The sequence below is a fragment of the Colletes latitarsis genome, chromosome 9, assembly GCF_051014445.1.
Source record: "Colletes latitarsis isolate SP2378_abdomen chromosome 9, iyColLati1, whole genome shotgun sequence".
NCBI classification, from domain to species: Eukaryota; Metazoa; Arthropoda; class Insecta; order Hymenoptera; family Colletidae; genus Colletes; species Colletes latitarsis.
This window is the reverse complement of record NC_135142.1, coordinates 30,326,906-30,351,739: the sequence shown is the minus strand read 5'-3', so window position 1 is coordinate 30,351,739 and position 24,834 is coordinate 30,326,906. Positions and strand designations below refer to the sequence as shown.

General features: G+C 43.5%; 1 protein-coding gene across 3 annotated transcripts in view; it reads left to right on the top strand.

Moving 5' to 3' along the window:
• Positions 1-341: 341 nt before the first annotated feature.
• Tmtc2 (Transmembrane O-mannosyltransferase targeting cadherins 2) overlaps positions 342-24,834 on the top strand; it is a 282,755-nt gene continuing 258,262 nt past the window's right edge. For all 3 annotated transcript variants that reach the window (XR_013080284.1, XM_076772936.1, XM_076772935.1), the window contains exon 1: positions 342-550. Coding sequence is in view for 2 of the 3 variants with exons in the window: in XM_076772936.1 (XP_076629051.1) it covers positions 465-550 (86 nt within the window). In the remaining variant the exon portion in view is untranslated. The remainder of the gene's footprint in view (positions 551-24,834) is intronic.

The window sequence follows — 24,834 nt, the reverse complement described above, 5'->3', positions numbered from 1 at the left end:
CGCGCGTGTTCGTTCCTGAGGGAAAGTTCGGAGCGTCCATGCTCCGCGCGGACTCTCTATCGCGATCCCTAGTCGCGGCCACCGGTTAGAAACGACAGCCCCGGTGCTCCCTGTAGCCGGTGCGCGGCGTCCGCGACGATACCGCGGAGGAGCGTCGTCTCCTTCGTCGACGCGCGCCACGGCTCGACGAAGCTGCGGCTGGATTACTGGCTGGTTTCACGCGACGTGTCACCGACATTCGTCCCGGGCGAGATACATCCGGGCAGGCGTCAGAGCGGCGGTCGCTGGACCGTCCGGCGGACGTCTCGACCGCCGTACGACGAGCCGGTGGATCCAGGAGGTGGAGGAGGAGGGGCTGTGGAGGTGGTGGAGGAGGAAGGCCCGCGGACGTGCAACAAGTTAAGAGGCCGCCGCCGCTACCCTCGACTTCGCTGCCGCTGCCACCGTCCTCGCCACGATGTGACATGGATATCCTAGCCGTAGCCTGCGCCCTCGTCGCCACGGCCCTCTATTGCAACACCCTGCAAGCGGGTTTCGTCTACGATGATCGGTGAGTCCCGATTCTCCCGAATTCTATTCCCAAAGCGGGGGCATGTCGGACACGCGGGCACGATCGTATTTTCCTTCGATTGTGTGCTCGTTTGTGCGATTCGTCGATGAGAAATATCGTAATTTGTTTGGATCGCCGGAGGAAAATTGCCGGGTAGTGCTAGGTGAAATCGACTGCAACGGTGAACTCGCCTCGTGTCGACAAGTTGTCTCTCCCTTTGCTGCCTCGTCAACTTACACATACTTCCGCGTTACATGTATCGCCTTTACACGAGCGTGTCTACTTAAGGCAATTTCAGTAATGTGTTATTCTCTACAATGTGCATTATTCTTGCGGAGCAGTAACCTTTCGATAACGCAAGGTGCGAGAAAATTGAATCGATACACAGTTTAACGCGTAAAACACAAAATGAACGGAACGATAAAAGTGATTCATTGAAACACCATAGATTGCCTTACACATCTATTATGATTCTGTTCATTCCCAATACCGACAACGATCGAGCATTTGCTAATTATTTTCCTTCGATCGGTTACAATTTTAACCAGCGAATTGTTTTCTCAGCACATTTTCTCTTCGGCCACGTGTTCTTGGAACGAAGTACGTAATTTGTTAGAATTGCCGTGGTACTCGTGTCATTTATTTAAAATACACACAATTATACTCTTCAACAAGCGCGTGGAAGCCATTGCTTTCTTTTTGAGCATGCACGCGTTCGCTTGTAATACGTCGGTGTTACGATTGGTGTTGGCACGACTTTAAAATATTCTGACTATTTTAAAGTAATTACACGTCCGCGACCCGTGACACGGCAGCATAGTGCAAATTGGCAGGTTTTAAAATGTCTTTGACACGCCAACAATAGGCACTTCGACTCGTCAACCATATGGACATACTCGTAGCAAAAACTGTGCCTTTATTTCTTTTAAAAAACACGTATATTTTTTCTTAGTGCTTGGAAAATTTATCGCCAACACGAATTATTAAATAATTTCCAAGAACCATGTTCTTTTGCGTAGTTAAAAACTAATCTAACTCTCTCAGAACCAATTAAGTGAACGCTATTCCTCCTCGACTGATCGGATTAATCCTGAGAGCAGTGGGTTTTGACCTTTTCAAGCTCGTGACACAGTTTAAAACTCTTAAAATATTTAAAAAATGCTTTGAGAGTCGTCTGGTAATTTGTTATAATAGAAAAGCTCGAATTCCGGATATATTTGTACAAATTCAATGTGATAATATATTAGCTTAATATCTGGAGTAGTTAACTCGCAAGCGTGTCGTACGATTTAACGTCTATTCTGGACGCTAATTTTAGGGATTAGGACACCCACTGTGGCGTGAGTTTTTTGTGTCCCGCGCGTTGCAGGTACTCGTAGGCCCTCCTCTTTTGTCCTCGATGGTTCGTCGAAATGTTTAATTCAATAAATAATTGCTACGAGTCATTTAATTTACACCATATTCATTTTTCATATGCTAACTAGAATAGCACGCGCCGTTTAATTTAACAGTAACGTTTACACCAAACGTATCAAGTTCCTAAATGCATATAAAACATAAGTAAGGTGTCAGCAGTTGGCCATGGTTGATATTCAATATTGCTGAACAAAAGAAATCTTAACACAGCTGTTTTTAAAATGCACCAGTGTTTATAAAGCATCAAAATCGTTTAACACGCGAGCTGTTTTGGTTCGTGTTGTTATCTAGATACTTCATTATTTAAAACCACATTTCTTTTTTACGATCGCGTAGTTGGTAGGCGATATTAAACGTTCGGTAACACGACTGTGTCGCCAAAACTGTTGTTAAGAATTCTGGAAACTCGTTTCCAGTACATTACTCGATTCGTTTTGGGTTCGAAACATCGGATGAAATAGGTTGAAAAAATAAAATGGGCGTTTCATCCAGGTTTCGCTGGATTCGGTAATGCCGATGCAGCGTGCGTATGGTCCCGGAATTTTTAACAAGCGTATCGCGTGCACGATTTTGTTTCGCCAATGTACAGAATGTTCCACAGGTTTCCGTAGAAAATTTTCCACGGTGTTCCGTGGCTGAAAATACGACGAAAATGTCGTATAAAAGTAGGTCCATAATTGCGTCGTTAAAAGAGTCGCAATAAAAACATGAAACACGGAGGCAACGATAAAATTTATATTGTGGAAACATCTTTTCGATATTTCTGGAGACACTCCGCGAGAAAGAAAATTCCACATTTTTCTGAAGGAACGTGATTTTTACCTCCTATCGTATTATGGTACCGACGTAAATTAGTTCTGTGTTACGGATACATTACTCTTATGTAACGTTTCAAAATTTTGTAAATTTCCGGGCTCCGGCAAATTCCCTTGTAAAAATAAGACCGTAATCTTTTCCTCGACGTTACGTATTTTCGCTGTACGGTTTTAGTAAGGCATTTATGGACCCAGGTGTATACGACATTTTCGTTTTACTGCTAGTCGCATAACACGCTGGCAATGTTTCTACCGAAAACTACGAGACATACCGTATAAATGCTCCAACAGCTGTTGCTAGTTTAATATTTGATTTATTAAAAAGCAATAATGGCTTGTATCGTTAATCTATGTATTGCTGGAAAAATTGTGCTCCAATAAGTGAGCTCATTTACATCAGCGTTGTTTGGACAGTTAGAAGATTTATTTACAGGGAAGATTTATTTATTTGCGCTTTTGAATTAGCCTCAGAGCGAATCAAAGAGATTCAAATCACGGAACAAAAGTATCGTAGACGGAAGGGTGAAAATGTAAATTAAGGGAGGCTCGTAGAAGGGTGCGTAGGTACACGCAAACGAACAGAATAAATCATAGAAGAAAAATTGCATTTTTCTTTTGTATTTTAAATTTGTAATCAAGTCTTTAACTGAAAAATTCTGATCTCTGGTACTCAAAACACGCGAACTGTTTCACCCGAGCGACATCGAATGGGTATTTTATTGCCGATTTATCGGGCCAACTTGTCTCCCTCCACTTATCCGAACAATTGGCGTTCCGCTGTTCTCGGGGAACAGTTTTGGGGTGGTTGGGGTAGAAGGAAAGATTCGACGACCTTCTCGAGGTCAACCCAACGACCCACGTGGATGACGTAATACATACTCCATAGCGCAGTATGATATTTTGGTAACCCAGCTGGAGAAAAGTGAATTCAGATCATAATAGAACGCGTAAAAATTATTATACGCCGATAAGCGCGTGTCAAATGTCTTCTTGATATTAAAAAACATTTCGTCAAGTGCTATTTCTTTGGTACCAGTAATATTGTCCCGTCTGCTTGTTAAAATATCACCCAGCGCTGAAACGATTCGAAGATGCGAACGACATTAAGGTCCACGTATGGCGCGCTTTTACGAACACAAGTTTCACCGAATGGCGACGATAATGTCGATATTTATCGCCGTCGAGGCAATAGACAGTAAACGCATAGTGCAACGGCAAACAAGCGCAAACACAATGAATAAAGGACAAGTCGCAGCTGGATAAGCTGATTTACGAGCTACCACGATTTGCCCCTGCGATTTCGTATAATCCGATTTCGAAACGGTTTAGTTAATCAGTTATTACTAATTACGCGAACGGCGACGACACCGGCAGCAACAGGATGCAAATCATACACGCCGTTGGAACCGGTTGCTCGGACTTTTTAATCGAACCATTCGCGATCGACTAGCTGCGTTCAATTTCTACTTCCGCGGGAAGTGTGTTCGGAGTATCGTTGAAAGTTATCGCGATAAAAGTTACCGCGTTCCCGTCGTGCACCCTCGTTCGATATCTCCGCGATACTTCCTGCCAACGAGATCGCGTCGAGAGTCACGATATATCCGTGAACGGCGAACTTTCCAAGGTTTCCAAGTATCGTGCTCGCTCTCGCGACGTTTCGCCGATTCGATGTTGTAGGAGGAATAGGAACGAGTCGAACCGACTTAATAGTCCTTTTCGCGCTGGGACGCTCTCGTGTCATTAAACTACTCGCGTGAGACGATCGCGTCGCTGAAACTTGAAAATATTCTATACGTACATTGGCACGACTTGAACAGCTTTTAAAATATCGTTATTGGGGATGTTTATTCGTGTACGATATGCAAGGAACCGTAGAAAGTTTATGCATAATATTGTGAAAAACGTGGATATAGTATGACGTTTCGAAATTGATTTTCTGGAATACAAATTTGTTATTTCGGTCGTATAATTGTTGGGGTAGTTTCTACGTCCTGTGCAAAATTGTGTACTTGTCGATGGAATGTCGTTCATCAATTGCTCAATATAGTCTGTGTATCGGGATTGTGGCGAACACTTATCCAATATCCACGCGAACGCGAAAGTGAGCGGCTTATGGTCGGTGAATATGATGAACGGATGCCTTCTATCGTATGTCGGAATCCTTTTAACGCGGCGTATGGTTTCTCCTTATCATATTTGCTTGTATTTTCTTTGAAGTACACTCGACGTTTTAGCATAAAAATCAAATACACAATCAAATTTGCTATTTTCACAATATTCCTTGAAGATATGTTCGCGCTTAATGGGTGAAAATAATCGATTTCGTTTAGCTAGAAATAACTGAGTTAGGAATTATTTAAACCGATCATTAGTTTCAAAAACAGACGTAAACGAATCTATGGAATTGCACTATACCACAGTGCATCTAGACTAAAGGTACCCAAACATGGTCAACATTATTCCGCAACATCAAATATTGATAATAATATTAACCGTCTAGGATTGATATTGTTAATTCATAGAATATATATATCGAAACGATCAAAAAGTATTTCATGTTGTCGAAGCCATGTCATTATATTTGAACACGTGTAGGCAATATTGTGTAATATTATCTCAGTCTCTTGTGTACACAGTATGCGTATATTAATATACAGCGTGTTCGGCCACTCCTGGGAAAAATTTTAATTAGAAATTGTAGAGGCCAAAATAAGAGGAAAATCAAAAATATCAATTACAATCATTTTTAGTGAATAGACATACCCCCGAAATCCTACGTAATTCTTTACCGATAATATACTGTGTGGCCGGAAATGTTCTTATAATTTTTTAACGAAACCTCAATCAACAAATTAGTATCCTTGATTTCGTCTTATTTTGGCCTCTAGAAGCTCCCATTAAAATTTTTCCCAGGGGTGGCCGAACGCTTTGTATATTATAGCCTCACATGTCTTCATAACAATTGGGTTAATTATATTGCGCAGCTACAGCACCATTAATTTTTCCAATTGTATGTATCAAAACTTTGTACACGACTGAAATGTTTTTCTTTAATTTAATTAATAGTTTCTCTTTTTTAGTAAGAACCGAGAAATTAAAATTGGAAATGTTGCCTCGATAACACGAGATCATTCATGCGAGCTACCGGCTCTCAATATCGTCGACAGAATATTGAATAATATTGATCGTGGATACCTTAAGGGTTGCCACACTCGCTTGTAATACTGTTGCAAGGTTGCCCTGATCGCGTTATCCGACGCATCCACCGTAATAGCAAGCTTTGCACCTGGTGCCAGATGCGTCGGTATAGTTGTCTCCTTCGTCGACCTGAATGCCTCCCTTGCTTCATCGGTTCCTTACTTTTGACTTTGGATCCTTGCCACTTTGGCATGTTCTCCGTTAAACAAAGTTAAAAAGCAAACTAAAAATAGATGAGAAAGGAACCCCTCTAGCCGCACACCCTGCAGTCACAACTCAACGCATCCAGTCTTTTAACTTAGCACTTGAAGTGCATCTAAAAATTCTCCCTATCGTTCAAAGACGCGATGAAATTCTATAGAAACGCACACTTCAAATTTTTAAAAGCAATCATACCATTCTGGACGGTTTTCGCGTTTCTAAACTACCCTCCGTACGCGTATACCGAGTTCCCCGGATGGTTTCTAGGGGCCAGAAAATCTTTAATCGCCGTTGCTCCGGTTTCGAAGTGCAGATCGTTCCGATCAGCCATATTCTCGCGTTACTGCTCGCGACTCGCAACGAGCAGATAGGATTCGGCACGCAGGACGCAGCAACGTCGGCGGGCCGCCGTACACATAATCCGAAGTTACTCTCCAGATAAGCGTCCTTAATCCGAAGCTCTCGAATTCTATGATACCGAATCCCTTAATTGAGTATCCCGTAATCTCCGGAACATCGTAGTTGCGGATCGATCAGCTGCGAGGTCGGCGTACTTACCGAACCGGGCACCATTACGTACTTCTGGCGTCATCGATGGGAATCTGTTGCATCGTTATCGCGCGCGCGCTCCTCCGCGTACGTTGCACAGGGGTGCAACGACCACCAACGATAACTTCCCTCCAGTCATTGACAGGCCGCCCGATAACGCGCCGATTTATTCGCCTGTATTTTCGACGATAAGCTCTCGAGCGTAAGAACCACACCGGCAGTCTTTGCTGCCCAACGATTTCGATCTCGTCGTCGTGCATCGATATCGGAAACCACGCTTTCCTATGTGTGTTCAGGACACGCGTGCAGTTTATACTCCCGTACTATTTAATACGTTTTCGTGCCACGTGCAAGGTGGATATCGCGTTTTTTTTCAACTTTGCGACACTCTATCGAAGACGTCAATGTATTTTAATTTTTGATTCGATTCGTTCGTTAAGAATTATTGCGTTCCCGAAATTTTAATTCCCAATCGAGGAGTAACGAACCCTCGTAATAAGTTCTCGGGGCCTCTGATCGGGCAAAACGTTTCGATCCCGCGAATAACTCGTCCCCGATGTTTAATGGAACGACGCTGCGGCAAGCTGATCGTATGAATCAGTTTATTCCGGCAGCCGCGTTAGAGATCAACCATGCAGCCTGTTCTAATGGAATTGCGTGTAACGGTTGGTCCACCGATCAAACGTTTAATCGCCGAATGAATTACACCGTCGAGCCTATGAACGACGCTCGGGGTGCTGTTCTTGCAACGAGCGCCGCGATGCTCCCAGCGGTGCCTTAAAATTCAGGTAATAACGAAAAAAGGGCGGCGAGCATTAAGCCGAGATAATTTTTCATCCATATCCGGCCCATTAGCAGCCACCTCGTTCGATGCGACCGCCAAGGCTAAAGCGGCCAATGCGCCCGTGGCGACCATAATCGAGTCGAGTCCAGTTATTAACGAGAGTACGGGCCGAGTTTCACCCTTCTTCGTTTTTTAAATTTCTTTCTCTTTTTGTACCCCGCCTCCGTTTTTCGTTTGTTCTTCTCGGTCGCGGCACCGTTGGCATCGCGACGCTCGCAAAATGTCCTGCGACAGCGACGGAAAGTGGAATCGATGGCAACCGAAATGTCGACCCGACCTTCTCTGCTTTTAATAGTCCGCGGAGGGTGAGCGGCCCTCTTTATTAGCGCCCCGACGAATAAAACCGGAAAATTTATATCGGGACGGGAGTGGAATAGTCTCCGGGTATGAATAATATTCCTTGTCTCGAATAATTTCGGGTAGTTTGGCTGTAATATTGATTACTAATATATATGGGGGTGTACTATGATTATTTTCTGTTCGTATTCAGTGGCAAAAGAACTTACGAAATTATTGGATTGATCGTTTCTTCGATGATAGCGAAGGGGTTAATCGCGAATGATTGTAGTAGCAAGTGGAAAGATAATAAAACATTGAATTTCGATCAAGTTACCTCGTTTACTGGTTAATTATAATCATTAACATAACTGTTAGCATCGGTAAAATTCACTATTATTAATATTAATGAGGTGCTTCGTGTTGATGTTTCATTATGGCCTAATAATGATCATGTTATCATTAATAATAATGAATTTTGTTGTTAGTATTTGCAATTAATTGGTAAACAAAACCAAATAATTTAATTCATTTTTAATATAAAATAGAATCGTCCCGAGTTTTCGTTTCGATACAATTGTATGTTCTCGATACTCGAATTCGTTAAAAATCGCTAAACATACTTTTAAAACGGAGGCTTCGAACACCAAAATTCCTTCTTCCGCGTCGTAACGGGTTCTATCTCTCACAATTCCGTATCGCTCGTTCAATTTCGTTGTTTTTCCAGCGATTACAAAGCTATTCCCCTAACTCCCCCGAAAGAGGTGTTTTTACCAGTATCGGAAATATACCGTTTGCCGAGCGTAAATGTTTGCGATATTAAACCCGTGCCGTGCGCGGAGTAACGGAAAGAAAAATAAAAAATCTTCTTGATAACTACGCCGTGAACTTAAAAAAGAGTGTTCGAGATCGCCCGAGTTAAAGGTTTCGCAACGCACCAGGCTACATTTTTCATTAATTCAAAACATTCCGCAGCAACGGAGAGCTTTAGTCCCTCCTCCCCTCTGGCGTTAACCGAATAATTCATATCTAGCGTTTCGTTCTCGGAATCGGTTTCCCAGCCAAATTCCTGCCTCCTCCGGCGGACGGGTGCCTCGCGGTTCAGAGTAAAAAAAGAAAGAAGAAGAAAAGTTCGCGTGATAAATAGGAAATACGAGTTCGGAAGATCCCGTCTGGTTCGCATAGGTTTCGTCCGTGAGTTTACCGTCTCGAGAGTTTATTCTGGCCGCGGTGCGCGACGCGCCATGCTAAAACTCACGGGATAATAAAAGTGCCGTATTTTACTGCGCCGAGCCGACCACAATGCCTTGGCAAAGAATACGGGGGCATATTTATTTGCCCGGGATATTTTTTTCCTCGAGCTAGCCGCGAAGAAACGGGCGGTAAAGGAGAGCGACGGTAACCGCGCGGAAACTCGAGGAAGAACCAACGCGCTGCGACCGTTAGGCGAGAAAGGGTGGCCGGAAGGGCGCGTCCCGGAGGGATGGGGGTATCGCGACGGTGGAAAGTTTCGTTACGCCTCGTTCTCTCGTTCTCTCGTCTAATCTCGTAAACCCGACGCGTCTACCGGATATTCGCAGTCGCGGACGCACCTCTCGCCTAGTCGCCAAAGGCACACGCGCGACGTTTCCGGTGTCGAAATAAGAAAAGTTCCCGGCAGCCTCGAGGCTCGGTTCGCGTTCCCTTTGCTGAATAATACCGGAGGACCGTCGTTCGGTCGCATGAAATGTAAAACGCCGCATTACTATTTCACCGCGAACGTCGAGTTTTTCGCGTACGGTGTACACGCCATTCCGGTAGTGCGTGTAAATAATTGAGCGTCGGTGCCGTCTTCGAGTCAAAGTGAACCTCGAGGATACGACGCGCGAAGAACATCCGCTCGAAACGATGAATACGATCGCCGCCTCCTATGAATAATCGAAATCGATTACCGGAAGCCCCGACGTTGTTTTCCGCGTGTTTTCGTTTACCGTCGCTTCGCGAAAAACGCTTCGAAAAACGCGTGCTCGTGACTTTTTTCCGTACGTCGGAATATCGAGACAATAACAACGCGAATTAGACGGGCACGGTTGGTTTCATTGGTTTCACGGTACGTCCGTTTCGCGTCCAGACGCACCAGGCCAAGAAAAAGTTCTCCCGGAACAATGTAAATCTAGAATTGAATTCGAACGGTTCACGTACGCAGAATCGAAATTTAGAGTAGCTTTGAATTTGATTCTAGTCGAAGCCATTCAATTTCACCGCAGCTTTCGTCTTCACTTTTCTTAGTTACTAATTTTGCTCTCTTTTTGCAAAGGGCTCCGCGACACGATACAAAGCAAATCACTTGCGCGCTGTTGTTATCACTCTAGAACTTTCTGGCTTGCGTTTCTAATTCGTGGTCCTGGAATTGATAGTTCGAATTGGCTGTATGTTTCGAGGACTTACTACAGAGCATTTCCCTTGAAGCACTTGGTATTGGTTCGAAGTCAGAAGGATCGGTCCTGTGTATCCGTTACAACCATGCATGTAGTTTCTCCTCTCGGTCAGAGAACTCGCTTCTAATTTACCGTCGTACAGTTCGCCATCGCATGGAAATCAAAGGCACGTTATATTCAAAATTATTGTAAATACTTCGTTTCCTTTTAAATTAGAAATCGAGCCGAACGAACGTTAAGAAAATTACACGGTGCAATTTCGCGTGTGCAGCCAGGATCCGAAACGGTGGACGTCCGGGAACGAGACGCGAAACGGGGGAAAAAGTTTTGCAACGCGTAATAGATTTTGGATCGTATGCAAATTCCGTTGTTATTCCGCTCTCGTTGTCAGCTGCGACTGACGGTGCAGCTATCAGGACGAGTGGGAGGAAGAGGCATTGTTGGAGGATGAGTGTCGGCGCGGTGGCGTTGAAAATATGCACTGGGTGGACGCGTTGATATTTTACTAACGGTCGATTTCTTCGGCATAATATCCAGATTTGTTGTTATCCGCTTAAACGTTATCTACCTGACAGCAGTAATAAGTTTAGACAGCGGAAACGATAGACGCAATTTTGTTCGAACAAAATAATATTTTAAGTAGTTAAAACTGCAATATAAAATTTGTGACTCTAGATTGTCTACTTTAATTTAGGATTTCAAATACATCTTGACAATGAAAGCGAGTTGATCTTTCATTAAAATTGGAAAATGCTACATGATCCATGCTGTCACGCATCAATCTTCAAAAAATCTATTTATTTAAAATTGTTGGTCTTTTACATCCACGCGTGGTATTGTCCCGAGTCGATGGATATACGTCCGTGTGTATCTATCCAAGCCACGTGTTCCGCATAAATAACTAATTCGTCATGCCGTTGAAACTATTCCAGAGGATGACTTTTACAAATCGACTGGCCTCCAGTTTATAGCACTTTTTCTGTCGATGACAAATTCAGGCTATTTGTCACCTAGGTCGCTGCTCTGTTCGATCGGTTTTCTCCTATTAAGAGAATACGCGACAATCAACTTTCATTGTATCCAAGGTTACATTTACAATGGCGGACAGTTATAGGTTTATTGTACCAGGCTACAATTATTTCCAATATTTTTGGTTCAACCGATATTCGTTCATCTACGTACACTGAATAGTTTAGAGGTTCGTAATGGTGTTACGCGAGATGTTTGTGAGACTAATAATCATACAATTATAGTACCTGAAGTAAAACTAGAGTACATTGGTGTGCCAATAATTTGTGAAATACAGTCGTAGAGTTTCACCGTGTTTTAGTTTCTGTTGCTAACTTATGACGCGGCAAACACACATTTCGTTTTTTGTAGTTCACCTGTTGCTACGGAACTATGTTTATATTATGCTTCGGCACTTGCTGGCGATGCAAGTATCATATGCACCATTAATAGATGTCTGCATTATTATATTTAATATATGCGTGGATCGTAACATATTTATCGTGTTTGAATTCGAATCGATCAATAGCTGTTCGAATTTAACACATTCGACGAAGTTCCCAACACATTTTCGCGGCACTTAACGTTTATTAAATTTAGAGCTCCATGGATTCTCGATTTTCACGCGATTTTCGGAATGTCTATACGATTAACGGTCAAATGCTCGCACATTATATAGCTTTATTCTAGGATCGTTGATTTTCTTCCAATTTTCGTAAGCATTTGATCTTCGAAATACCAAGAAATCTCAATTATTTAAGCGTTAAACCTAATTTAGGATATACTTGTATTCCAAGTAATGAAATAATGTAGCAGAAAGTTCAACATCTAAGATTTGCATCGCATAATATATATATATAAGTCTTATTTTTGACTTTACTCCAGAATTAAACACGTTCAACACGATAATATTGGCGGGTCTCGGAGTGGTAATCAATTTAACCTTCCGTTTAAGATCATTAACGAAAAGACCAGATGTCCATCCTTATTAAGACTCGTTAACTTTCACGCGCTGGCCAGACACTTTACAAGGAACTCAATTTCCCAGTGCCTCGCTCATAAAAGCAATTACTCTGCCAATAATTGTGCGAATAATTTGCCTTTACACGAACGAAATTGTAAAAAAATATTAAAGGATACTTTTAAATTTCGTTACACTTGCCGTGTTCGGAAAAACAGAAGCCGTTTCAAGTTTCGATTCTATCCACGATCTTTATGGAAAATTCATGACCTCCAGGCACAAAAGTAATCGATTCGATTTGGAATGACCATAAAACCACGCGTATTTTCGACGATGCTTCACGAACAGTTTAAACGAGGCATTAGTTTTTATCGGTGGTACTCGACTCTAATTAAGCGAAGCTTCCGTTTCTGGTTGATTGATATTGGTGAGTGGATATTAAACGGGATTCCACCAGTAGCGGGCAGTGTATATTCGCGAGGACACGAAGGAATTAATACGAAGGGTCGAAACAAAGAGACGAACCCCGGGCGTTGTTGAGCGCACACGCGGCTTCGGTGGACGTTGAAGCGCGTCATTTGGCCGGGGGCTGAAATTTTTGTCGTTCCGTCGCCGGGATATCGGTTTATTTATTCGTACACAGCCGGAGCTTCGCTTATGTATGAGCTGGACGAGGCTGTGCACGAATAAACCATCGCGCCATTCGGTGGATGCACGGTGCACATAGCCGACCGACGAACATTTATCCTGCGGGACCGAACGTCGCGATCGATGCGCTTTATCGCGTCGGAAAGACTGCATTGGAGGGCCACCAGGAGCCAGTGATAATTTATAGTTCTTGGTCTTGATAGGGCCTTACGGTAAAAATGAAATACACCGCCCAGTTGATACGGCCCGTCGCTGAAACTCGGAAAACAATCAAACCAACGTTTCCCAAACGAAACGATACTTAGATGTTCCTAATTCTGAGTATCTAACAAGCGAATTACCGTGGAATTTGTCAGTTACGGTGTCACCTGGCGTTTATTAGATCGAGGATTACTCGTGGTCCGAATCGTTGCTTGCCAATACGTGTTCACGTTCCAGTTCATTGCTCACCAATCAAATTTTTCTTTTTAATTGGTCAGCTGAGCAATTAAAAAACTGGGAGGAGCGAGCTCCTGATTGGGAATAGCAATATGATACAAGCCACCAGCTGAACCCAATCTGGCACTCCTACGAGCCAATTTTTTAAGGCCAATTATAAAAAAAAAATTTGATTGCTGACCAATGAACTGGAACACGAACAAATCCTACTATTGGCGAGCAACGATCCGTAACGCGAGCAATCCTCATAATAATAGCGAGTTTCCAGATGACACTCACCGGTATCAATGTGTCGCTCGATCGCTGATGAAGCTTCGATCCTCGCGATAAAATACAACGTCACACCAACGTGCAACTCGTTGGGGTTGAAAAAATTTTAGTTCATTAAATCTAGATTTGATTCGAGTGGTCTATTTTATCGGTAGTTATCGATTTTTTAACAGACGTGACTGTTGCAAATTCTATGAAATCATTTTCCCCACGATTTTCGAACTGAAAGCGTTCAGAATCGAAGATGACCGTAGATTCCTGATAGAGAGAACGAAAGTAGATTTCGAATAAAGATAGTGGCACGCGACTCTCGCAGAGTCGTTTCAGTCTGCGTTGAGCTTAAGGGAGTTCAAAGTTAGCGTGGATTAGATGGTCTCTGCTAGCAGAAGCGACTTTCCGGCGAATCTGTTCGTTCCAGAACCGAAAAGGAAACGAGGGGAAACCCGATCGACGTATCGACGAACGTTCCGTCGCGGTTGCTTTTCTTCCCTGGAAAAATGGCTGGAAACACCGCGGTTGCTTCTTGTTTTCCTCGGTTCCGTTGGCGAAGACGATAAATGCCAGCCAGCACGTGAATATTCTGAAGGCACGCCGTTGCCGGGGACTCGAGCTTCTCTCTATTTTGGAGCACCGCCTTTCAGATCATGCCACGTACACGCCATTCACTGACCAGAGCCAATACCGACGCGAGAATCCTGAGGGACGAGGTTCCTCTTTCGGAACAAACGATGATCCGACGGCGAAATGGACGCAAACCGAGTGCCAGCTCCAATATCCTCCCTCCTTTCAAGAATACAGTGTACAGGTTATTGCATTCTGACATTGAAACTGATGGATGGTGTGCAAAATGTCTCAACTAATTCTTAATTAAATAGGTAGCTAATTGTCAGTATCTTCCTTGCTCGATAATAGAGGATAAATTATAGGTGATTAAATTTTTTATAAAATTGGAATTCGATTCGTTGATCGCAAGAATAAATGAACTCTGTGCTTATTTTGAATCCGGTTTGAGTTTGTAAAACGCTCAGTGGGTTTGCGGATAGATTAAACGAGACATCTGTGTTTATCGGTAGCCCTCGAATCTAATTAGGCGAAGTTTCCGACCTGCGCATATTTTCTGGGACGAATATGCGACGCGTGTAACGTTTTAATCGAGAGACTCGAGAGACTGGAACGAACGAGCGGACGTTCCTTCGCTCGAGGCCCGCGTAAAATCAGTAGAACTGGTAAACCGATGCGCGGACAGGCCAGTAATTACACCGCGTGCGTTGGGTAACTAATTAGCCACGGTTCATTTGCACGCCATTGCTCGACGTAAGAACTCACCGCGCGATACTCATGCACGAATGCCTCTGGCAGAACTTTCCCGTTTTAATTTTGGCAATTAGAACGATTTTAACCGATCCTCATTCTCTTTTCTTTTTTAACGTGAAGTAGTAAACCAACGACACCTTTGTTTATTTTAGTATTTTGTATTCTTTCCAGCCAAACGTGGATGATCCAACTTTTTCCTTTTCCTCCCATTCTTTTCGAAAGCATTATTCAAAATTGTCCCCCGGAAAATATTCAACAAAGAGGATGCTAGTTTTTTACGACATTCGCTGCAACGCGTTTGTTCGCCATTCTAAACTAACAATAACTCTTGTCGATAAAACTGTTTAATCCACTAATTCGGATTGTTTCACGGAGGAGAATTTGTTCCGCAAAAAGAAGCAGAAAGTAATCGCGAGCGGCTCTTTCATGGAAACGAAAATTGTGAAAAGCCGACTTTGTCGTAATATTTGCGTATACGCGCCCGCCAAAAGGTTAAAGAGCCATGTTATTTCGGGTTGACGAAAAGTCAGAAATTCTGACGAGTACTTGCTCCATGGAAAACGTACCTTTCAGCTGGTCGTTTTACAAACTCCTTTTTGGAACGGTTCATTAATAACAGGAAAATGTACTCGTCCATCGGGCTTTTTTAATGCTTTGTATCGCGGCTTAAGTAAACGGAAATTCGCGTTCCCTTGCACGCTTTTTTCACCATTATGATCGAAGTCTTGCGTCGTCGTGGAAGGAAATCGATTTCCAGTCGGAAAATGGCGTTCCCGTACGCAACAATGCGATGGAATCGAGTTTGTCCATTCACCGTCCAATCGTCGCGACGAATGCGCCGTTGTTCCGTGGAAAATACGCAATTATGAAATGTCGGAGGAAAAAAGATGGACGAAATGTGTGTCGGTTTCTTCGTGGACGATCGCGGAATCGAATATTTTCCGCGGTTTCGTGCGAAACGATGATATAATCGAGTCGATAGGCTGACGCCAGGTGGTATCGCTCCCTCGACCTCTCTTCGTCATTTTTTTTTGCTCTCCCCCGTGAAATCAGCGCCCGCTCGAATTGGAACGAATCGACGGGAGGCACGCAGCGCCATTTTTATGCTCGTTTCCTGGGTCAGCCGTCGCGGCATCGTGAAAACAGTATCGGTACGAAGCAATTTCGAACGGTCCTCCGGTGCGTGGCGGTAATGAATTCAGCCGTGCGATTTATTAATCTATAAATCCGACGCGTTCAGTCAAAAACCTTCCACAGGGATCGCGTTTCGCAATTTTCATTGCAACGAAGTGCGCGTCTTCATCGACGGATAGCAACGCCGATATTCGGCCGGAATTGATGGCGAATTGCTATTAATATCAATTTATTCCCGTCACTCGGACGCACCGTGGCCAATTTTATTCCAATGGCCAGGCAAAATCGAAACAACAAATTTCTCGGAACGACGGAATTTCATTTACTTCGAACATTATTAAGTAACTAATTTCGATAAATTTAGCTGCGGGCAGCGCGAGGACACAAGAGTTTTCACGAAATGGTGATTTTATAAAATACATCCCCCGCCGTTGAATTAAATAAACGAGCGCGGATCGTAGTTGTCGCGATTCTTGTTCGTTCGCGCGAGCCTTTTTTCTGAAAATAAAGGTGCACGCCCGAAGGGAACGGTTGCATCCTTTTAGACAGCGCGTAGAATTATTTTCAGGCGTCGGCAACGAAATCGCAGAAGGGATTTTCGTGCTGCAAGGTAGGCAGCTCGTGAGATAAAGACCGAATTCTTTCTTATCGCCGCGCGGCAGCTAGCTTCCTGCTCCGAACAACAATGTTTCGTTGTTCGGCCGACAACAAAACGTTGCCTCTGTCTCGTACTCTTTCTCCTGGCTCCCTTTCGCTTTTATTGTTACTCTTAGATCTTCTCCTCTGTTGCTCCGTCTATTCTGCTCTCTCTCTCTCTCTCTCTCTCTCCTTTTGGTTCGTTCTCTGCGGAGTCTCGCGAACTGTTTCGTCTCGTGGAAAACTGGCGCGTCGAGCAGCCTCGCGCGATACGACGCCGGTAATAGTTTGAAGAGAAACAGAGAAAGGAGATGATAGGAGTCGCGAATGGAGAGGCGAGGTGACGAGGGTAGAGCAGTCGGCGATAGGCGGAAGGAAGTCGAGCGAAATAGCAAATCCTCAAACAAACTAGCGGAGTCTTTGCGAATCGAGCGAGCTTAGCAGTGGATTATCTTCGTCGTGTATAGCCTGACGTCGAGCTTGCCTCGGTGTTCGATACCAAAGAGCCCGAAATCTTGTTCCGTCGGTTTATGCTGTTCACCCGGCTGATATTGTCGGTGCACAGTCACGAGTGCATAAACCTGTGACCGTATCGCACCTACGTAAACTCGCGTTTGTTAGACGCGCATGAAAGCTCGCGGAAGAGGAACTCAACTGGGTTAAGAAGTTTCGGTTCCTGTGATTGGGACCTCACGGCCTTTAAACGCTCGGTCTTGTCGCTCTGCGAAACCGTGAACCTCCCACGCGGGGCCATTTGCTCGATCTAACTGGTCAAAACTTCGATTCTCATAAAATTATTCCAGATAAAAATAAAATAAAATATTCTCCTGCCCTCTATAAGTCTTCGTACGAGATATAAACAGCAATAGAAATATGTTATTCTGTAGGAAAGAACGTCGATGACCACGAAGTATCGGAAATTTAATAGCGTCTCTGCATTTCTAACTTTATCTTCCTATCACTAAAAATAATTTTGTATCAGAGTTACGATGTTCGTTATACGAGGATTTGATATTCCTGCGGGAATTCGAGCTCTAGTAATAAAGATATATTTTGGAAATTCGTAATTTCAGATCCCGTGGAAAACGAAATTAGAAGAAAGTTATTAAAATAGCAATTACAAAGCGGCAAAGTTTCGTCTTCCTCATAAATGAAAATCCATTCATTTTTCTTTCATTTAACCAAATTATTATTTTCCATCGGTCAGCCCAGCTTTTAGATATTTTTCTGGGAAAACCAAACAAGCTTCGGTGCCCTTCGAAAGAGTCGGGCTTTTTCTTTTTAACCGCTGTAAAATTACTTCCCTCGGTACTTTCCGAGCCATCCATTTCGTAATTCCGTTTTCAATATCTTTTTGTGATAATTTTACTGCTTTTGATGTGGTCGTTATTATTTTTATAGCGATGCGCTTTCTTCATTTTCTCTTCTGCTGATTCAATAATACTTTTTAAAAGGTTTTCCGTAGCTGCGGAACATCGTATTTTACGAACTACTGTTATATTTGCTCTCATCGAGTGATGGCAAATTTTTTCTTATAAAAATTATATGCCTCAGATTTTTTCATGGAATAATAGTATTTTGATATGCTCTCTAGATTAATTATCGATCCAGTGGCAATTACGAATATCAGCAGTATTTACAAAATAGGTAAAATATAGAATATCTTCTTCACATAAATATCGGAAATAGTTGTTGGCTCCAAGAATTCTTATGCGATGCAGAAGTGATTCCACGAAGGAAATTTATATCGAGCAAAGTAATGGTAGTAATACGAATTTAATATTTTCCATGGAAGACCAAACTGTTCTATGTACTACGTATTTTTCTTTACGTTCTACGGTCAGCTATCGAACGAAATATTATTTATGTTAAAATTCCTTGTACCTCCAGGTTTGTTTCTTTCGGAGAACTTGGCTGGTCTAGCCACGACTATCTATAGAACTCTGAATTAGAAACGACTGCTTCAAGAAATAAGATGGAATGTATATTTTCTAACAGCTCAGTCAATTACCTTAAGATTTAATTTACATACAGGGTGTTCGGCCACCCCTGGGAAAAATTTTAATGAGAGATTCTAGAGGTCAAAATAAGACGAAAATCAAGAATACTAATTTGTTGATGGAGATTTCGTTAAAAAGTTATTAACGTTTAAAGCTCCGCCCGTACTGAATTTTTTTCTAGAAAGTGGGTAGGATTTCGGGGGTATGTCTATTCACCAAAAATACTTATAATTGACCCCTGCAACAAAAAATAATTTTTCCAGAACTATTTGAAATTTTTTAATTTAATTTGTTAATTACTTTTTAGTGAAGCCTCAGTCAAGAAATTGGCTTCTAGAATCTCCCATTAAAATTTTTCCCAGGGGTGGTCGAACACCCTGTATAGCTTAAACATTCAGTTTATTCCTTGTGATATACGTCATTTGGTCTCCATCCACATCGAAGCGCAGTTATTATGGTCGTAAGAAACCACTACAGTATCTTAACTATTTAAGTGTATAAAATATACAAACCACTGCTTCGGTAAAAGATGTCTCGAGCATTTTGATTAAATAATTTATAATATACCACGAGCCACATAAAACACTGTGTGACTGTTTTTGCTACGTGCATAAAGGATGCAAACCTCAAGATAAATAAATAAATCACTCTGTAGCATCGACTACTAACGTCAGTCTCTCTATGCATAGAACAATAGTTTCGAATGCTCCGCTACCAGAGTTTTCCGTGTCTCTCGGGGAAACTTGATCAATATTTCTCTTTCATCGGTTATACACCTGAAAAGAAAAATTCCATATCGCGTTTTAAACCGGAGTGTTACGTAAGCTACGCGAGCACGAAGAAGCAGCAAACTCGGTTGGCACGCTAAGCGGATCGCGAGAGCTGAGAGCAGAGAGGCGAGCACTCCATGGAACGTTGTAGCTCATGAATAATTTCTAGTAATTAGGGGAGGCGTAGTCTTGGCTTCCACATTGTACGGTCCCCGCGAAAGTTAGGTTTACCGCTGCTAAAACTGGCGGCCGGGTTTCGCGGACTTCTTAAGTCTACGCGCTATCGCGTTTTAAGCCCCGCTCCTTTGACGACTGTTTAGTTAGCCCCGGATCGCCTCGAGTTTTCAGCTTGGCGCGAAACGCGACACTGGGTAGCTCGTTCCATGTGACGAGCACGTACCTCGTTTGAGCGAAAACAACAACGACGCGTGAAACTTTAATGCGTGCGTGAGCGAGATTCATTGGATTTCGTCCGTCGAAAGCGAAAGGAATCGATCGCAGTCCATAAATAGAGAAACTGCACTGTCCCGGTGTCGTTCGTTACGGGGTTACGCGTTTCGGGATTGCTCGCTAATAATTGAAGGGAATTTCGACGTCGAACGAAACCCTGCGCCAGTACGAAGCACGAGGAAGAGGTTGCGGGAGCTTCCAATATGGTTAGCTTGGAGGGAAAAGTTGGGGATCTCTATTTACATCCAAATATCCGGAGTACGTACACTGGGAAATATTCTTATTGGCTGCATTAATAATTATAGCGCGAGAAGAAATTCGGTCGTCGAAGAGTGTGAAAAAAAGAGCAAAAAAGGACCGTGTAGGTTTACAGATTGTTCATTGTAGTCGACAGAAATATAATCTAAAATTATCACCTTCGAAGGGCTTCGGGTCTACTCGTATAAAAATATTTTGATCGATCCACTAACAAAAATAAGGGTGTACGAGTTTTGTTCGTCAAATATAGGAAATTTATTTACGTACCTTGCTGCCAAGCACAAATATTGATTCGTTAATAACTCAAGAATTTATCGTTTGATATTTTTTATTTATTATGCAAGTTGGATCGGAGAAAGGAACATTTTGACGTAGGGTGATATATTATGCAAAAGGGGATGGAAAACGTGAGATTACAATTTTTTAATACCGGGTTCCATTTTCGAGAAAATTGATTTTAAGAATCCTGTGCGTACGCGTACAATCGAGTACGACTTTGCTAATATGTCCGACCATTATTCATGATTTCTACTTATGTTACCGTTTATAATGATTGATAATACCGTTCTTGGTGTTATCTTTTTCCCATCAATCTAAATTTCCTACGGTTAAAACTCGTTGATAAAGGCAATAGTAACATATCACTGTCAACGCCTTTAAACGCCTTTCTAAGTAGTAAGAGCGGATATTGGTCGGACGCCGTACTCTACGCTACACGTTCAAACTCGACTTTCTCATTACTCACTTCGATCGACCATTAATTTACTTAACTATTAATTTAGTTTAGTATTAATAACAATATTAACTATTTAACAATGAATCTTACGTGTATACACATGTATTTATTACTACCTTTTGCTTAAATATCAATGTCCCAAAGTTTAACCGTACTTTCGACTTAGTTATTGGTTATTCGAGAAACAACCAGTGTTTCCGTTATCATTTCTATCTAATCTGCATACTATATTTCGTATTCGTTTACCGTCAACGGGTTCTTATTGTATATGCACGACATGAAAAACTAGCCTTCCATTTGTTAACGCCGTCCAGATTTGCCGACTATCATTCGTCGAAGTCCGCATGTACACGCTCATACCTCCGATAAGAATTTGTTACGCTGCATGCAACTTACAGCCAACAATGCTATACGCCATTCATCATCGTTCAAGATATAAAATTTTAATCTTGTCTCGTTCCATAATTTAGAGAAATATGAGTAATCTACGTTGCGTTAGTCCCCACTACGACCACTTTCTCTTATAACAACCATTTGTTATAATGGTATATGGACCATATGTCACGAATTTTTCTAAAATGAAAAATTCTTGAAAAACAAAATGTCGGCGATCCTGCCGGATTCGAGCGTCCTCGTAGCCGTGCGAGCGTTAAACGAAAAAGTTACGACCGTGGGATCTTCGGTTCCGAAAGTTGGCCGCAAAATGGCGGCGCGGGTCGACTTTAAAGTTCGAAAAATCGAGAAACACCGTGGGTTCAGGTGTTCGGAAACGGGAAACAGGAGGCGCGCGGAATTCGAAGCGTACGCGGGGCAATTTCGTCGCGTTACGACTCGCTCTTTCCGCAAACGACGAACTACTAGCGCGGCGCGAAACGTCGCTGGAAAAGTGGAGCGCGGATAATGGAGGTCCTTTCCCGGTGGCGTTCCCGCTCGGCTTACGACCGAGACACTCGGTAGATGCGAAATCGATGCCGGGGCCGGGACGTGTTCGAGCAAAAAACGGCACAGTGCCACGTTATAACCCCCGAAGTATCACGGAGTCGGTGCAAACATTACAGACGATATAGCAGGTGTTTGTAGACGTTTCGACGCGAGTTCGAGCGTGTACATCGGGAAGTAAAAGCGTCTCCGAGCCCGTTCGCGCTTTTTCCACCCTTTTGCCGGTTGGATAAGCGACCGGAACGTTCCTCGAGGTCGTCGAAACGGCAAGATACGGGGTCGGCTAGTTTCTTATCGTCGGAAACATCATCTATGAAGATTCCTCCCTCGTTGTTTCTATCCACGCCGATCGTTCGTGCCTGTTTCCGCGCTCGATGGTAAAATTCCGCTCGCAGATATGGCGAAATGGGGCGGACATTCGATAAACGGTTCTTAAACAAACACGGATCAAATTTACCTTTGCCTTTCCACCCCCGTGCACTTTAAATGCGTTTCGTTCTGCTTTTATTTCTCCGACGATGGCCTTTTTACTTTTCGTTCTTTTCGTTTTCGCGTATTTTTTTTCCGCCCTTTTAGTTTCCCTCGCGGTTTAGCGTATTATTAATATTCGTTCGCTTTGGCGTGCTTTATTTTCTTTTCGCGCTTGATTTACCCTCGGTTCTTTCTCGAAACCGATAGTTGCGAGTAACTAAATCTCTATCTGACCGCGGAACGTCCTCGAATGATCGAATGAAGTCGACGAAGTTTGCCAACGGGAAGTTCGTTAACTCGCGGCGACGTAAGAGATTTAAATGCGCAGCGTGGTGTCCTTTGACGGTCGGTTCCGTTAAGGGACGAAATCGTCCCAGCGACCGCGACGATGGTAATCGACGATATCCACAGTTTTGCGACATTTTGCGAACCAAAGCGAATCCCGGTCGGCAAACTTCCTTTGCGGGCGTCAGCTCCCGGGAAAAATCAAACGGACAAGATGAGCGTGCAAAGGCGGAGGGTAACGAAGACGTAAAGCGGGCGTAATGGCGGTCGTAAAATTTCGCGCCCTTTTCACGGAAGATCGAACCGCTCGGCGAGGTTCTCGTAAAATTTAGAGAGCCCGCGGTACCGATATTTAACGCCCGCTGTATTTATCATCAGCCACTCTCTCGGAACGACCGTTACAATTTACAGAGAAACGGTAGACGATTCCCTCGGGCGTGGGAGACGATTAAATCGAAAACGTTTCGCGGTCCGCGAGAAAGCAACGCGCAGACGACGTCCCGTAGGCAAAGGATGTCGCGGAGCATGACTGGCGGTAAATTACACGGAATTAACGCGGAGGATTGTTTGTAATAAAGATTAATAGCCAGCTTTGTAACGACTACGTTTGATACCCCGCCCGCTCGCGGTCCTCATCCCTTATTCCCCAGCAACCCGTTCCCTGGTTCTCTCCCTCTGCGCGACGACCAATGTTGTTTGTGTAATCAACGGAACGAACGGTGCCCCTCCACCGCTACTGGGAGGGGACCTAGTGCTCCTGTAGCGTGTAATTTGTAATTCTGCACGCTGCATTATTTTCCGCTCTACCGCTTCCCACTTTCCACCCTCTGGCACCGCCGTCTCTCTCGATCTTTCTGTTCTCTCTCGCGGGTTGCGTCGCCTCTTTCCCACTCTTTTCGACGCACGCTCTAAATTATAGCTCGATTCGCGTTTCGCGTGACAAACCGGCGGCTCCCCAGGAAATTGTGGAAATCAAATCAGCTAAGCGTGCTCGTCGATACCCCCTAAAACGGATCCCGCTTATTATCGCTCGCAGAGGCGCGATTTTTCCAGACAGGAAGGCAGTGGATTTGCGTATCAACCGCGAATAGTGGGAGGGAAAATGGAATTAGTAGAACGAATAGTGTTCGTAAATACACGACGCGTTGATCGATGTAATGATTTATGGAAGTCGTTCAACAGGTTTCGACATTTTCGGTAGTGTATTCTGTAGCTAAAAACAGATCGACAATGTTAACGATCGATGTTTGGATACTAGAGTTCGTTTGGAATATTTATAATTTCCATTAAGTCGATCTTTAGTAGAACACAAATAACTTTCTATTATTTTCGTTCCAAAGTTTACCGATTACTTTCGAATGGTCAAGGGAAAGGGAAAGTTACGATTAGTGACAGGTTCAAAAAGAATAGCGATGTTTCGCGAACTAGGACAGAATTTACTAAAAATGACACTTCTAAATCCGTTCGATCTTGATACGGTGGCCTAGTTGCTCCACTGTGGTTTTAGGATGCGATTTCGACGCGATCGATATTCCATTTTCCAGCTGACGTTTTAACCTTTGTCGTTTTCGGAACACTGTGCTCCTCCGTCGCTTTGTTGATCATTTTATGGCTTATGATTGTTCCCCACGGACGCATACCGCGGACGTCTCGCGAATCTAAATGCGAATTATCGGAATCCGTCTGCCCGCAGCTGCTGGCTGAAACTTCAAAGCATTGTTTACCGCGTCTGCTTGACTACGTATTTAACATGAATAATTTTTGGTGGTTTCCTACATACAGTATCTTTGTTTATCTTCGCTCTGGAATCATCGAGACAAGTTCGGATAAAATCCAAATTATTCACCCGTGCTCCCATCGGTTTCGAGTCACAAAAGTAACATAAAGTTTCGAGAACGCGAAACTTTTTAATTCCGCGAGATTTCGAGGATTGAAACGACCCGTTTCCGGTGTTTGCCCCCGAAACTCGTAACAGCTACTCCAATCTTCCCAGCTCGGGAATCTCCGCGCGGCGCCCTTATTTATTCCCGCTCGTACGTCAGTTCCGGTATCTCGACGCATCGCGTTCCTCGTGAGGAAAATGAGTCTGGCGGCCGTGTTCCGGTCAACGCGGCTAATTCGAATTCTCCCCGGGGTGGTTCCCGTGCATTCATATTCAGACGTTCGCAAAAACTTGTCGCCGCGACGACAGCTTGCCTTGGCGTTGGTATTAATAATGTAATCGGCCGCGAGAAGAGGCCGGCGAGGGGG